Raw genomic sequence first — 13,271 nt, 5'->3', positions numbered from 1 at the left:
CCGTGCACCGGCTCAGGACGACCATCTCTGCACCGGGGTCACCTCCCTCGGAGACGACGCGGGCTCGAGCCTCTGCCTCCACTTCCTCCCACTTCTTAGTCCTCACAAGAGGGCCCTGAGCACCAGAAGCAGGGGGGCCATCAGCGGCCACTTTAACTGCCTGGGGTGTGGCCTTGAGGACCAACTCCTGTGAGGGCGTGAAACGGAACCTTGGATTTTCCATCTTAGGAGGCAAGAAAAAAACTATTATCATGACTGATGAGTGCAGTGACAAGTGACAGCATAACCATATTAGATACATATAAAGGAACTTACGTTTGCTTGATAGGTCTGCTAGGAGAAGGACAGCAGTGGGGGGTTATGGGTAGGGTTAGGGTGATTATTATTTCATATGCAGTTAAATTCAGTTTACATAGAAAGACACGTTTGCCCCCAATGACCATCAGGCTGTCACATATCATACAATGAATTCACCTACATACACTTCAAACGCATGCCATCAAAAAACGAAAGAAAATAGACAATTAAATAGTATAGAATTTCAACTTTTAGTTGATATAGATGTTAGCTAAGGTTTTACAGGATTGTGTGGTCAAATAAACTTTGTGAATTTTGTACACCTACAGTAGCTAGCGCTTTAACGTTATGACCGTTGTTAAATTACACAATTTGGGTAGCCCTTGTCGTCAAACAAGTCGGTTGACTAGAAGTGTTATTGTCATATTTCATCACATTTATAGTCATCGACGTTAAATTCGTTGGAAATTAAGCAAAATTACCTCAGATACTCACCGAGTAGCATCAATGGCTGATAGAAAAATATTTTGTGATGAAGTGACTTTAGGAAAATTTCAGAGGAAGATGATTGACTTAAAAACTTTTGGAACAAGCTAGGCTCTTCATTGGTGAATTTTTGCTCTCTTTCTCCAATTTGGAACAAACTGAAGCATCTGATTGGAGGAGAGGACTAATGGAACAATATGGGTATTTGGAACATTTGGAACAGATAAAAATTTGCAAATTGCCCAAGGATATTGCCCGTTCTTCTCTGTCCAAGGAGGAGGGGAAATGGGGGGTTTTGCTGGGTGAGAGGAGGAGTTGGCAGGGATGTGTCAACAATGCATATTAAGTAGCCATGTGCTTTAATCACCAGGTCAAAACAGTGATGACAGACACAGAAGCGCAGTCTAGGAGTTTTAATGATGAACCAGAGTATACATAGGGAAACAGGATGAAATGGAAGATAATTATTGCAATGTAAATCCAATAAACATTAAATAAATGTCAGCAATTTATACACACAAAATAACACACCATAGTTCACGAGTTGGAACATCGGCTAACCCTCGACGAGACGGAGCATCGCGGTTTATTGATAGGGACTAGGGTGGAATGAGATTTGACGGAACCTCAGGACTCCTAAAAAGACAACATAGGGCCCTAGAAGAGAGGAGGGTACATGGGGTCCAGAGTCAACCATACTTTATAAGTTTGCATCCCATATGGCACCCCATTCCTTACACTACTTTTGACCAGACCCCATAGTAGCCTACTTTCTAGGTATCCCCAAGATGAGTCAGTCAAGGGATGTATCCCAAATCACACCCTATTCCTTATATAGTGCTCTACTTTGGACCCTATGGGCAAAACGAGTACACTAAATAGGGAATAGGGTGCCATTTTGGATGCACTTAAGTTGTAATTTGGGTGCACTACACATGAAAACAAGCTGTAATTTGATTCGTAGGGCTGAAGCGATATAACCCAGCATACGTTGCAACTCTCTGAGGCAGAGGCAGAGGCCTCAGAAAGTTGCAACCTCTTTCTCTTGCAAGAACAAGAGTAAAAGAGGGGAGGGAGAGAAAAAAGGGAGAGGGAGACAAAAAGGGGAGGGAGACAAAAAGGGGAGGGAGAGAGAAAAAAATGACAGAAAAGGGGGAGGGAGAGAAAAAACGAGAGAAAGAAAAAGGGGGAGGGCGAAAGAGAAAAAGAGGGAGAGAGTGAAAGGGGGAGAGAAGGTGTGCAGCAATCAATCAGAGATAAGTGGGCGTCACTGGGGGGGTTTGACTCCCTGCTGTCACCTGTAGTATCTGGGTCATCTCAAATCTCTGAGTAGAATTTGACTGTATTATTGTTTTTTTGTGTGTTACAACTCTGTAAACAGTGTGTTTATTGACTATGAAAATGATGACAGATTTACTTGTCTTTTTATTTGTTGAACTTTAAAGAGAGTGTATGACAATAAATCAAAATGAATTTCAAAGGAGAAAATGTGCTTGCATTCAATTATTATTTATTTCACAGGGAATGTCACATGTGAAACAACCCAGCATAATGTCCCCTACACCTACTGTACAAGTTAAGATGATTTGAAATGAGCTAAATGTACAAGAGATTAACAATGAATGTCGTAAAAAATAAATAAACAACAAAGAAGATATGTACAAAAACGACTTTACAATTGACACACCAATCAGTCAGTCAGTCAGAGTTTACTGGCCTTTGCTAGCACCACGCTGGGCCTTCATGAGTGCCAGCCACTCAGGGGGTGTGACGACAGGTACCTGGGATGGGTTGGGTTGAGTGGGCGATGGAGTGGCCTTCCTGAGTGGAGGAACTGGTGGGAGATGGTCATCGAGGTCGGGCAAGGACATGGTGGGGTCATCCTCCTCCTCAAGCTCTCCCAGGTCATCCTCCTCTACCTCTCCTCCCTCAAATAGATCAGGTGTCCCGTCTGGGACATCCGGGTCCTTACCGAGGTTGGACTCCAACCTCTGGTCACCATGGCTCTGGGAGAAGAGATACTTGACCCCAATGAGTTCCCCTTAAACAAAGAGACAAAAAAAAAAGAGAGTTGTACATAAACAGAACTGTACATGTTTTAGTGTGTGTGTATAATTTAGAAATACATACCAGTGTACTTTGCAGGCCTTGTGTGATCCTTCACAAGACTGCGGCCCAGGAGCTTCTGGCTCAGCTCATTGATGGCGTGCTGGGCTACACCATCATAGCAGTGCAGGGTCTGCTTCTGTCCCCCCCCCTCCGCTGCAGCTTCGGCACGGTCCTCATTCCACCGAACCAACCCTTCAAGGAGGTAGGCCTGAAAGTGCTCGGCAGACGCACTTGTTCCTATAAATGACGACAACAAGAAATAAGAACTCCTCACATGCACACAGTTGTTAACACACAACATGACGTAACAACATGATCCAGTTTTATATTTAACATACCAGGAATGAAGTGGTTGAGGTGGAGGTGGAAAGACTCCAGGGAGGTGGACTCACGGGCGCAGCGCAACACAGGCAGGATGACCCCTCCCTTGGTCACGTCCTTGCCCTTGTTGGTGTAGATGCTGACACCAGGGGGGTCCTGAATACAGACCAGGTGTTGTCTCTGGGTCTGCCAGATGGCCTGCATTCGGTCACGGTCCAGGAGCCGGACGCCCAGGGTGTCTGTGGCATCGATGAAGGTCTCCAGGAGCTCCCCGATGAGACGCTCGGTCTCCTCCGCCCCGTGCGTGCGGCGACGACAGTGCCGAGCCATCTCCTTCAGGCGGATCCTCTTCAACACCTGTGCGTCGCTGAGCCCCGTGATGTGGCTCTCCTTGAGCTCACCTCGCTTGGCCTCCAGCAGGCGCTCCACATCCTCTGCACACCACACCAACATGCAGGAGGAGAGCCGCCGCAAAAAGAGAGCATACAGAGGATGGCTCTCTGTTGTCACTCCCCGAGCAAAGCGACGGATGAGGTGCCCCACATCCAGCCGGACGATGAGTTCCTCCCACTGGCTGAACATGGCTGCCGTCTTCCCCTTTCCCATCAGGGCGCAGCAGTCCCGGGTGACATAGAGCAGCTTGGGAGGTGCCACTCCAGCTCTACTGTAGCGCTGCTGGAGGCCAGCTGCCATGTCGAGCAGGCCCTCTCCTTCGCTGTCAGTGAGGACCGTAATGAGCACCTGGCCGTACTCATTGCCCACATTTGTGGCCCACGCTGCTGTCCCGTGTGCTGCCCCAGCTAGTTTCTTGGTCACCTGAGGGGAGTCAAACAAACACAGACAGACAAGACAGACAAACACACAGTCATGTCAGTGAGTGGACACAAAGTTTCACAATACATTTATTAAGTCATAAAATAAGTCATAATAAATTATTATTCATTTGATTGTCTCTAACTAACTAGTATTATTTCTGGTCAAAACATCTTGAATCACCTTCTTGGTTGAATCCATCTTCAGGATGGACCCAAAGATGGAGGTGACTCTGGCCTTGAAGTCCTCCAGCTGGAACAGAACGTCGTAGCCGTGGACAGTCAGCAGCCACTGGGCTGAGGGCACATCCAAAAAGGGAGGAGGAGGTGTTACCCTCAGTGGTGCGGCACCTGGGACTACAAAGTGGTCACAGACGGACAGGTAGTACAGGGTCCGACTCATCCAGGTCTGGCTGTGCTGCTCCCTCAGCTGGTTGTACAGCCTGGTCACACTGTTCCCCAGTGTCCTCTCTCTCATCAGCCTGACCACCTTCAGGTCACATGACAGCCTAATACACAGAGACAATTGTGGGGGAAAGGAGGAGAAGAGGGTGAGGAGTGTGGAGGGGGGTTCTAGAAACACTTTGATAAGGGAAGGAGGGGCTTGGGAAAGGGTGACTTTGAAACACTTTGCTTTGTTTGGGAAGTTCCTGATAAGAGATCAAAGGTCAGACATTCAGATCAAAGAGCTCATTAACATTTCAATGGGGCAAAGAGCTAATTAACATGTCAATGGGGCTTTGACAAATCAAAACCTCAGTGTTGACAAGAACCTACTGACCGCCTCTTTTTCTCACCATGATGCTTTTTTCTGTTTTTCCTCAAAGTGAACAAGAGCTTTGATTTTCAGAGGTGTGAATTACTAACCTGTAAGTCAAGATGGCTGGGAAAATGGAGCGATGACTTGCGTCCAGCTGGTCCAAGATATCCAGCGACCATCCTGCTAGCTTCTTCTTACAGAGGCGGCACTCCAGGTATTCTGTCCCCATATAATACCAGCCGTCCATGTCAAGCACCCTCCGGACTGTCTTGTACACCCCACAGCCTGTGAGCTTTTGACGCTTGCACCGTGGCTGGGTGCACACAAACTTAAAGGCCCACAGGCGGTAGGGCATCCAGAGGCAGAATGGCCGGAGGAAGTAGGCGGAGGGAGAAGCTGGAGGCTGATGGCTGATGTTAGGAGGCAGAGGAGGGAAGTACCACAGCTCAAGCTGGCTTTTCAGGACACATTTGAGCTGCTTGTTCCTGATGAAAATGGCCCGACTGACCCACTCTTGCTGCTCCTTTGGGAGGGTCTGCTTCCATCCCTCAGGGAGAAGCACCTGCAACAGAGCAGAGAATCAATACATTTCTTTTCCATCCCCACACAACCAAAAGTGAAATGAAATAGCCAAGTCATAGTTGAGGTGAGACGTTTACCTGAGCGTCAGCAGCAGGCTGTAGTGGTCCAGCTGTTGGCTGGGAGGCTGACTGGAGCTGAGGAGGGGCAGTAGGAGCTAGCACAGCAGGGGGCGCGGTGGGAGTGGGAGCAGTAGGAGCTAGCACAGCAGGGGGTGCGGTGGGGGTGGGAGCAGTAGGAACTGCTACAGGAGCACAGGAGTTAGTCTCACAAAATATTTCAGAGAAATAAGTGAAATAATTCAATTAGAATAGAGCTTCAGCTTCAAAACATGTTAACAGCCTGTTGACAGCCAATGCACTTTGGTTTAGTTTTGATCAGTGTTATCAGTGGTAGAGGTTAGGAATCTAGGTTAAACACAATCTACATTTAAAAGATACAAACGACAGATGTATAGTGGGTAGACATCTACAAGCAAGGAATAGGCAAAGCAAAGTGATGCAGACTGAAATACAGGTTGGAATGGTGACAAGACAAGCTACAGTAAACAATTCATTCCACAAAAAGATGAGGAAGGATTTTTCTATGGCAAGCAAAATGGATGCAAAAATGAGAAATTCTACAGTGATTTCTAAGCCCAGCTAGGAGGTGTTTTAACAATTTTACCACTTACCTTACCACTTTAAAGTGTATCCTGTTAATGCTAACAACAACAGATAGTTATTAGGGGAAAGGTCATTTCATATGTATATTCTTCTCAACAGAAAAAAACAATAAAGTGCCATAACATAGAGTACCTTGGTCAAAACCCACGCAGATAGACAGCACCTCCTGATCCGATGGCTCGGCAGTTAAGAAACACAGACAAACATAATGACACAGTTATATTGTCAACTGCTACACTGTTTGATTTACTGTTTGATTGACTTAGATGACTACAGAATATATATTTACATGGATTAGGAGGCTCTACAGCTGTTGCTGTGTCCCTGCGCTGGACATAGACCTTGAAGTGGCCCATTGAGGTCCCCGGCTTTACTTGGTATTTCCTAACGCAGGCCATGTAGCTGTATTGAGATAAAGGAAATAAACAAGTCTCCAAACAGGCCAACAAGAGGCTTAAAGAGATTTTTACAATGTAAGGTCACTATACCTCTTCCTTTCCTTGTCTTTGGCCTCATAAAGCTCTTTGTAGGTAAGGGACTTGTGGTTCCCAAAGCCAACGAGGCGCGAGTCCTCCTGGTCAGGTCGGGGGGGCAAGGTCCCGTCCCGTAACCTGCGTTCCTCCACTGCCTTCTGGACCTCAGGAAACAGGTTAGTATACCTGTCCGGATTGTTGGGAAAATGTTATAAATTGTATTGTGATTCTGACTGATTTCATGTTTATGTAATTTTATAAGAAAATACAACTATTTAAGGAAAAGAGTACCAGTCAAACCGGTCCTTGTTGGCCATTTCAGAAGACGTGTCTGTGTCCATCCTCTCCCTCTCTTGCTGGTGAGAAGCCAAGACCATGACAGCATAGCCGACATCGTGGCTTAGCAGCCACTTGAAGGTTTGACCACGGTATTTGCCGAACTGGATGGCACTCTCACTGTCCACCAGTCGGCTATCATCCGGGTCACCCCAACTGGCTACCACACAAGCCTTTGCCTTCTCCTTCACTTGTCGTGGCTTCAGCACCTGGACTACACCTGTACACTCTTCCTCCTGGATGGTCCTGGCAACCCTGGCAGCCTCTTCAGATGCCCTCAGGGTGAGGGCACCAAGCGGAAAGCAGGGGTGTGAACATAATCCATTCTTCCTTTCATTAAGAGAGGTTATTCACACACATACACACACGTTATTTGTTGACAGCAATACACAGTGGACCACATAGTTACCCTGCTTACAGTAGAGCACATACTGCGTTAAATGTCAATTTCATTCTACATATAACTTTAGCTAGCTGGCCCATACAGCGTTAAATGTCCATTTCATTCTACATATAACGTTAGCTAGCTGGCCCATACAGCGTTAAATGTCCATTTCATTCTACATATAACGTTAGCTAGCTGGCAAGTGTGCGTTGTAGTACACTAAGTTAACACTGCACGTTAACTACATTGGCTAAATATATAACGTTAACTCGTTAGCCAGCTAACTATCAATTATTACCGCCCTTTATTACACATTATTAGCTAGCGACAGGACTCGTTTTCAAGAAAATCGACTGAAACTCACATTAATTCACCTAAATACACAACTGTGTTCTGAAATCCGACATGAAATATAGCTAACGTTACCTTTACGACCACGACTGAAACTCACATTAATTCATCCAAATGTTTCCTGAAATACGTGATGACAACTAAATCAACGACTGAAACTCACCTTAATTCACCGAAATACACAACTGTGTTCCGAAATCCGCGATGAAATATAGCTAACGTTACCTTTACAACTATCTTTCTCACAAGTACTCGGAATGATGGAGAACTAACTGCAAAGAACTTCTCCGTGGATTTTGGGGGAGGCGGGACATGAACGACAGACTCTCTTGTCGTTCTTTTCTCTCTCTCTCCTTTCTCTCTGTCTTTTCTCAAATTATAATTTTTTTCAAATTGAAGCTGCTTTATTGGCATGAAAAACATTGTGTCAATATTGCCAAAGCAACAATGTATACAATCTAAATGTTTGTGTTCTGCAAAGTATTTTTATTCTCAGTCCGCAGAATGGACCACGTATCATTGAACCATGATACCGTGAATTACCAATTGATATACACTATTAGTTTCTGGGAAATACATCCTTGTTTCTATCACTTCTAGCATATTTATTGTGACCCCATTCCTGAAAGCTCACCCTTCCAGGAACACATATGTTTGTTCCCCCTCAACGTAGACCCTTTATAACAATCACATATGTTTGGACTTTGTCTGGATTTAGGACTAGCAGAGGACACCTATAAACCATAAAAGCAAGGGGGTCACAGTTGAGAAAATTGGCTAAATAATGAAAAATAATCTAATCAACAATTACATAATATGCAATTAACTATTGACTTTTTCATTTGTAAATCATTATTATAATGAAAATGAAACCTAGAGTCGGGTTTATATAGCCATGGGGGGAATGAGAAAAGTTGTATATGTATTAGGTTGTGAAGATCTTAGATTACATGTAAAACAAAACGACTCAACGCTGAACTAAATCAAAATATGTCTACAACTCACAAGTTATTAAACATGTGTAAGACATGGAAATACATAATATATGTACCCCATCTCAATATTCCCTAGAGACATATTCTGAACTTTTAAACAAAATTGTAAACTCATTACACATACTTATGCTACTTTCACATAATACAATGTCAGTGTCAGCATCCTTCGATGCAGTGGGGAATGTGTTATATCTTGTACATGTTCCCCCCTATAGATATTCCGTAACATCCTAGATACTAGAACATTAGTAGTACATAACAGTGTAATAGCGTAGTACTACAGTACGGACCTGTCTTGACATCCTCGTTTGAAACGTTAAAACTTCTTGTTTATTGTCAGAACGAGCCTTTTGGATATGTGTGGTACTGTATATAAAACATCAGTGACTCTTTGATTCACCAAAGGTTCTTGTTCTCTACAGTTTAACATAAAACATATTTCCCTCCACTCTAAAAATGTACTTTCAAATTATAAACATGTAAATAAAAAAAGGAATACTAAAATAGCCAATGTGTCGTCATGTCATATACTTTATAACCCGAGGGGGTCGAAATTGTTGTTCAAATGTTGCATATACATGTTTTAGTATCTAGATATTGTGTTATGTTAGAATGTCTAATAAACAACTATTTTATACATTAATAATATTGTTTTGTCAGAAATATATAATAATAATGTTTTACCTGCACCTGTATGCAGACGATACGGTTGAGTACTCTATCGCCCGCCCTGCTGATCATGCTCTATCTGAACTACATTATGCTTTCAATATTTTGCAGAAAAACTTTGACCTTAAATTATTATTGAATACATGGAAAACTAAGTATGTTGTTTTCTAGAGTACACAAAAATTATTCTAATGATTGAAGTGTACGTCCCTAGTACGGTGGTGTATCAGTAAATACGTTAAGTTGTCTTTTTTTAAAACATAATGATGAGTTAATTAAGATGCTGAATATAAAAAGGGTCTTCTTCTATAGAAATAGGTCAGGCCTCTTGCTTAATAATACAAAGCAGATAATTCAATCTATGTTCTTACTGGTCCTAGACTATTGCAAAATCATCTATATGAATGCAGATGCCACTTCATTAAAGCCTTTAGATGCATTTGACCATAGAGCACTTTGTTTTATTATGGGTACAGGTTCAGTACACATCCCTGCATTCTGTATCATAAAGTAGGCTGATGGCGCTGGGATGGATTTGGCAGAGCTGACTGCAAATGGCCTCCACCAAACGGCTGGTGCCCGGCCAATTTGCAGGGCCCGAGTTGAGTCCAAGAAGGCAACTGAAACAGAGGAGATAAATAATTAGAGAACATTGAAAAATAATGATAGCCATCAACTAACCTTCATATGTATTTAATGTAGAGGCAGGCAATATAATAGTAAGGTGGAGGACATGAACACTAACAACATACCGTTGGAGAGAGTCTTTTTCTACGACAATGGACGACTTCCCCTTCGTTGCCTTGAACCGCCCCTGAACGATCCTCTCCTGGTGTCGGGCAGGGTAGATCAAGCGCCAGCCACAGCGCCACCAGACCGTCTACCCTGCGGTCCGACAGCCCCTGACGGTTCCTCACCCCCACCAAGGCCCTGGCAAGCCTGCGGACATGCTGGTAGCCCGGCATTGCATCAGGGCCTTGCTTCTCCCCCTGAAGATAAAGACACATGGAAGAATCGATGAGGACGATGTCAAACATTTAGGGGTAACACATAAGATTCTTCTACCAAGGAAATAGAAGATGTTTTATATTGTGTAACTGAAAATCAACAGATGGAATCTGTTAAAATGCAACATGTTTCAAGTTAAACTGTAGTTTTTTAATCCTGTTTAGTGAATGATTACTGTGAGTATTAATGGAGTTTAGGTCAAGAAACTTTGTGTATGCTAATTTACAAACCATGACCTAATCAGACAAGAGGAAATTGCCTAGGATCAGAGATCAGGGTCAGGCCCAGAAGATGGATAGCTAAACAAAGAGAGGACCGTGGACATTCCACAGGGGAAAGAAGGGGAGAGTCATTGGGGTCATAAAATGTATAACTAGGGAGGTGACGTCTACAAGGGAAGAGTATAAGACGTGGTGTGAGCTTTCTAAACGAATGCACTCAGCTGATGGCATCCTTGGTATAAAACACCTGAAAATTGTCTTGAGTTTTTTGTTTCAATTCCTTTATTTCAAAGAGGTTGCAATAGCATGTATTTTTTTAACAACACAAAACGTCAATTATAATTACCTGAATCAGAGGAGTGGTCAGGGTGAGGAGAACCGTGTCGACCAGGGGCCTCAGGAGAGCCTCCGTCTTCAGGGGCGGTGGGACTGGATGGCCCAGACCTGGGTGCGTCAGCGGGTTCCCCTGACAGAGGTGCCGCTGAGCTGGAGGACGGGGCGCTCATATGAGTGACATGAGGGATGTGGACTGTCGGGTCCACATTCTCCTGAAAGCCCTCGTCCTCCTCGTCGAGCTGCTCGACGGCGGCTGCCTCTTCCAGGAAGGTCAGGGTCCACGCTGACATCCTGCAGCACTCTGCCAGTCTGCGAGTACAGGTACTCCACTCCGAGAAGTTCCCCTATTAAAGCAACAAAATAAAAATCTGGCAAAAGCAGAGTAGGGAAGTGTTAATGGGATGTAACTAATGCGATTGATGTAAATGTTCATTCTCTTACTCGACTCACCCCTGTACTCGCTAGGCTTGGTGTAGTCCTTACCCTGTTCCTTGCCAAGCACCCTTTGGCTGCTCAGGTTAAGGATGTGCTGCAGGTGGCCACTGTAGGAGAGCAGGGGCTGCCTGTTCTTTCCCTCCACTGCTGCCTGCGCACGGTCCTCGTTCCACCTCATCGGTCCATCCAACAGGAATGCCTGGAAATGCATTGCATTTGCCCTGGTACCTGAGAGAACAATGCATGATTAGGGTGGGAGAGCTGTTGCTGTTAACATTAATCATTAAGCATTACATTAAGCTACACAATGACAATTACCGGTTGAGGTGGAATGACTCCAAGGATGTGGAGCCCCGTGCTCAGCGATAAACCGGCAGTTGCCGATCTCGTGGGTCCTGTATACAGTAGAGGTGGCGCCTCCGCTCTTTCCAGATTGCCTGGATGCGGATGGAGTCCAGCAACGGGATGCCCAGGGTGTCGACCCCCTTCTCGCTGTTGAAGGTCTCGAGGAGGTCAAGGAGAAGGACTTCGGTCGCCGCAGCTCCACGCGTACAACCCCGACAGTGAAGTGCAATCTCCTTCCTGCCGATCAGCCTCGAAACCTCCTCCTCGGTGAGGCCGACCATCCCGTGCCTCCCCTCCAGCGCAGACGTCTTGGCCTCCAGCAGTCGGCGGACATCGCCTGCATCCCACTCAAAGATGCAGGCTGACAGCTGCCGCATGAAGGGACTGTAGAGCTGGTGGCTCTCAGTGGTGACACCTGGCGCAAACCGCCGCATCAGGTGCCAGATGTCCAGCCGAATCACCAGCTGGTCCCACTCATTGTACATGGCAGCTGTCTTTGATCCACCAAAGCTGGAGCAGCAGTCTCAGTCCACGTACATGAGCTGGGGGGGCGCCACCCCGGCGAGCCTGTACCACTCCATGAGACCAGCCGCCTTGGGGAGCAGCCCTCGCCCTCACCGGCAGTGACGACACTGACGAGGACCAGTCCATGCTCATTACCGACGTTGGTAACCCAGGCGGCCGTGTCTGCAGCGGTACCCGCAAGCTTTTTAGTCACCTGGAGACGGACACACAAAGGTCAAGACATTATTTAAATATAGATGAACAAAATCAGACACGACTTATCTTCACATTTCTAAGTGAAAACTCACCTTCTTGGTAGAGTCCATCTTTAAGATGGACCCAAAGATGGAGGTGACCCTGGCCTTCACCTCGTCCAGCCGCGACAGCACGTCATGGCTGTAGACTGTCAGCAGCCAGACGGGTGAGGGCACCGGGGGCATCTCCGGTAGATCAGTGAACTGCCGCCCAGTGCCCAAGGCCAGAAACTGCTCGCACTCCCCGAGGTACCGTATTCCACTCCGCATCCAGGACTCGCTGTGACTTTCACACAGCTTGCTGTAGGTCTGTGACGCACTGTTCCCCAAAGTGCGCGACCTCAGCATCCTCACAACCCGCAGGTCACAGGACAGCCCAGAGAGAGAGAGATAAAGCATATGAATGACACGCTTTTATTTTACTTTATTACTAACTAACTAAATCTTGTGAAGTTACTTGTATGTCAATATTGCTGGGAACTGGCAGCGATGCCGAACGTCCAGCTGACTGACAAGGTCCCGTGACCACCCCGCGACCTTCTTACATCGACCGCATTCCAGGCACTCAGTGGCCATGAGATACAAGAGGTCGATGTCCAAGACCCTCCGGGTGGTCTTGCAGAGTGTGCCTCTGCACCCAGACTGGGGACGTGCCAGCTTGTATGCCCATATAGGTACGGGCATCCAAAGGAACAGCTGACATGCGAAGAAGGGGTCGGGGATTCCTGGTGAACAGCGTGCGGCCGATCCACCACTGCTGCTACTTGGTGAGAGATGAATGCCAACTCTCTGGAATCAGCAGCTGAGTGAGACGAGAGAGTGATGGGGCGGGGGCGAATGGATGGTAATGTTTCAGAGAAACGGACAGGGAGAGAGTATGCAGGAGAGGAGACAACTGTGTCCAATTTGGCATCGTGGTTAATATCTTAA

General features: G+C 46.0%; 1 protein-coding gene and 1 long non-coding RNA gene across 2 annotated transcripts; both read right to left on the bottom strand.

Moving 5' to 3' along the window:
* Positions 1–2,492: 2,492 nt before the first annotated feature.
* LOC120032439 lies at positions 2,493–6,206 on the bottom strand. The gene is made up of 8 exons (XM_038978543.1): positions 6,162–6,206; positions 6,038–6,067; positions 5,445–5,608; positions 4,893–5,347; positions 4,210–4,534; positions 3,231–4,029; positions 2,914–3,129; positions 2,493–2,824 (listed from the first exon to the last, which is right to left on the bottom strand). Exons 4-8 carry the CDS (start codon positions 5,138–5,140, stop codon positions 2,493–2,495), a joined length of 1,920 nt encoding a protein of 639 aa, XP_038834471.1. The 5' UTR covers positions 5,141–5,347; positions 5,445–5,608; positions 6,038–6,067; positions 6,162–6,206.
* Positions 6,207–9,055: 2,849 nt separating this feature from the next.
* On the bottom strand, positions 9,056–12,857 carry LOC120032935. Its single transcript, XR_005473874.1, has 6 exons — positions 12,396–12,857; positions 11,557–12,301; positions 11,287–11,466; positions 10,814–11,171; positions 9,991–10,227; positions 9,056–9,858 (listed from the first exon to the last, which is right to left on the bottom strand). It is a non-coding gene; the product is annotated as an uncharacterized LOC120032935 (long non-coding RNA).
* Between the last annotated feature and the right edge of the window lie 414 nt (positions 12,858–13,271).

Source organism: Salvelinus namaycush, chromosome 39, assembly GCF_016432855.1.
Source record: "Salvelinus namaycush isolate Seneca chromosome 39, SaNama_1.0, whole genome shotgun sequence".
In the NCBI taxonomy this organism is placed as follows: domain Eukaryota; kingdom Metazoa; phylum Chordata; class Actinopteri; order Salmoniformes; family Salmonidae; genus Salvelinus; species Salvelinus namaycush.
Note: the sequence above shows the minus strand (reverse complement) of the source record. Positions and strands in the feature narration are given on the sequence as shown.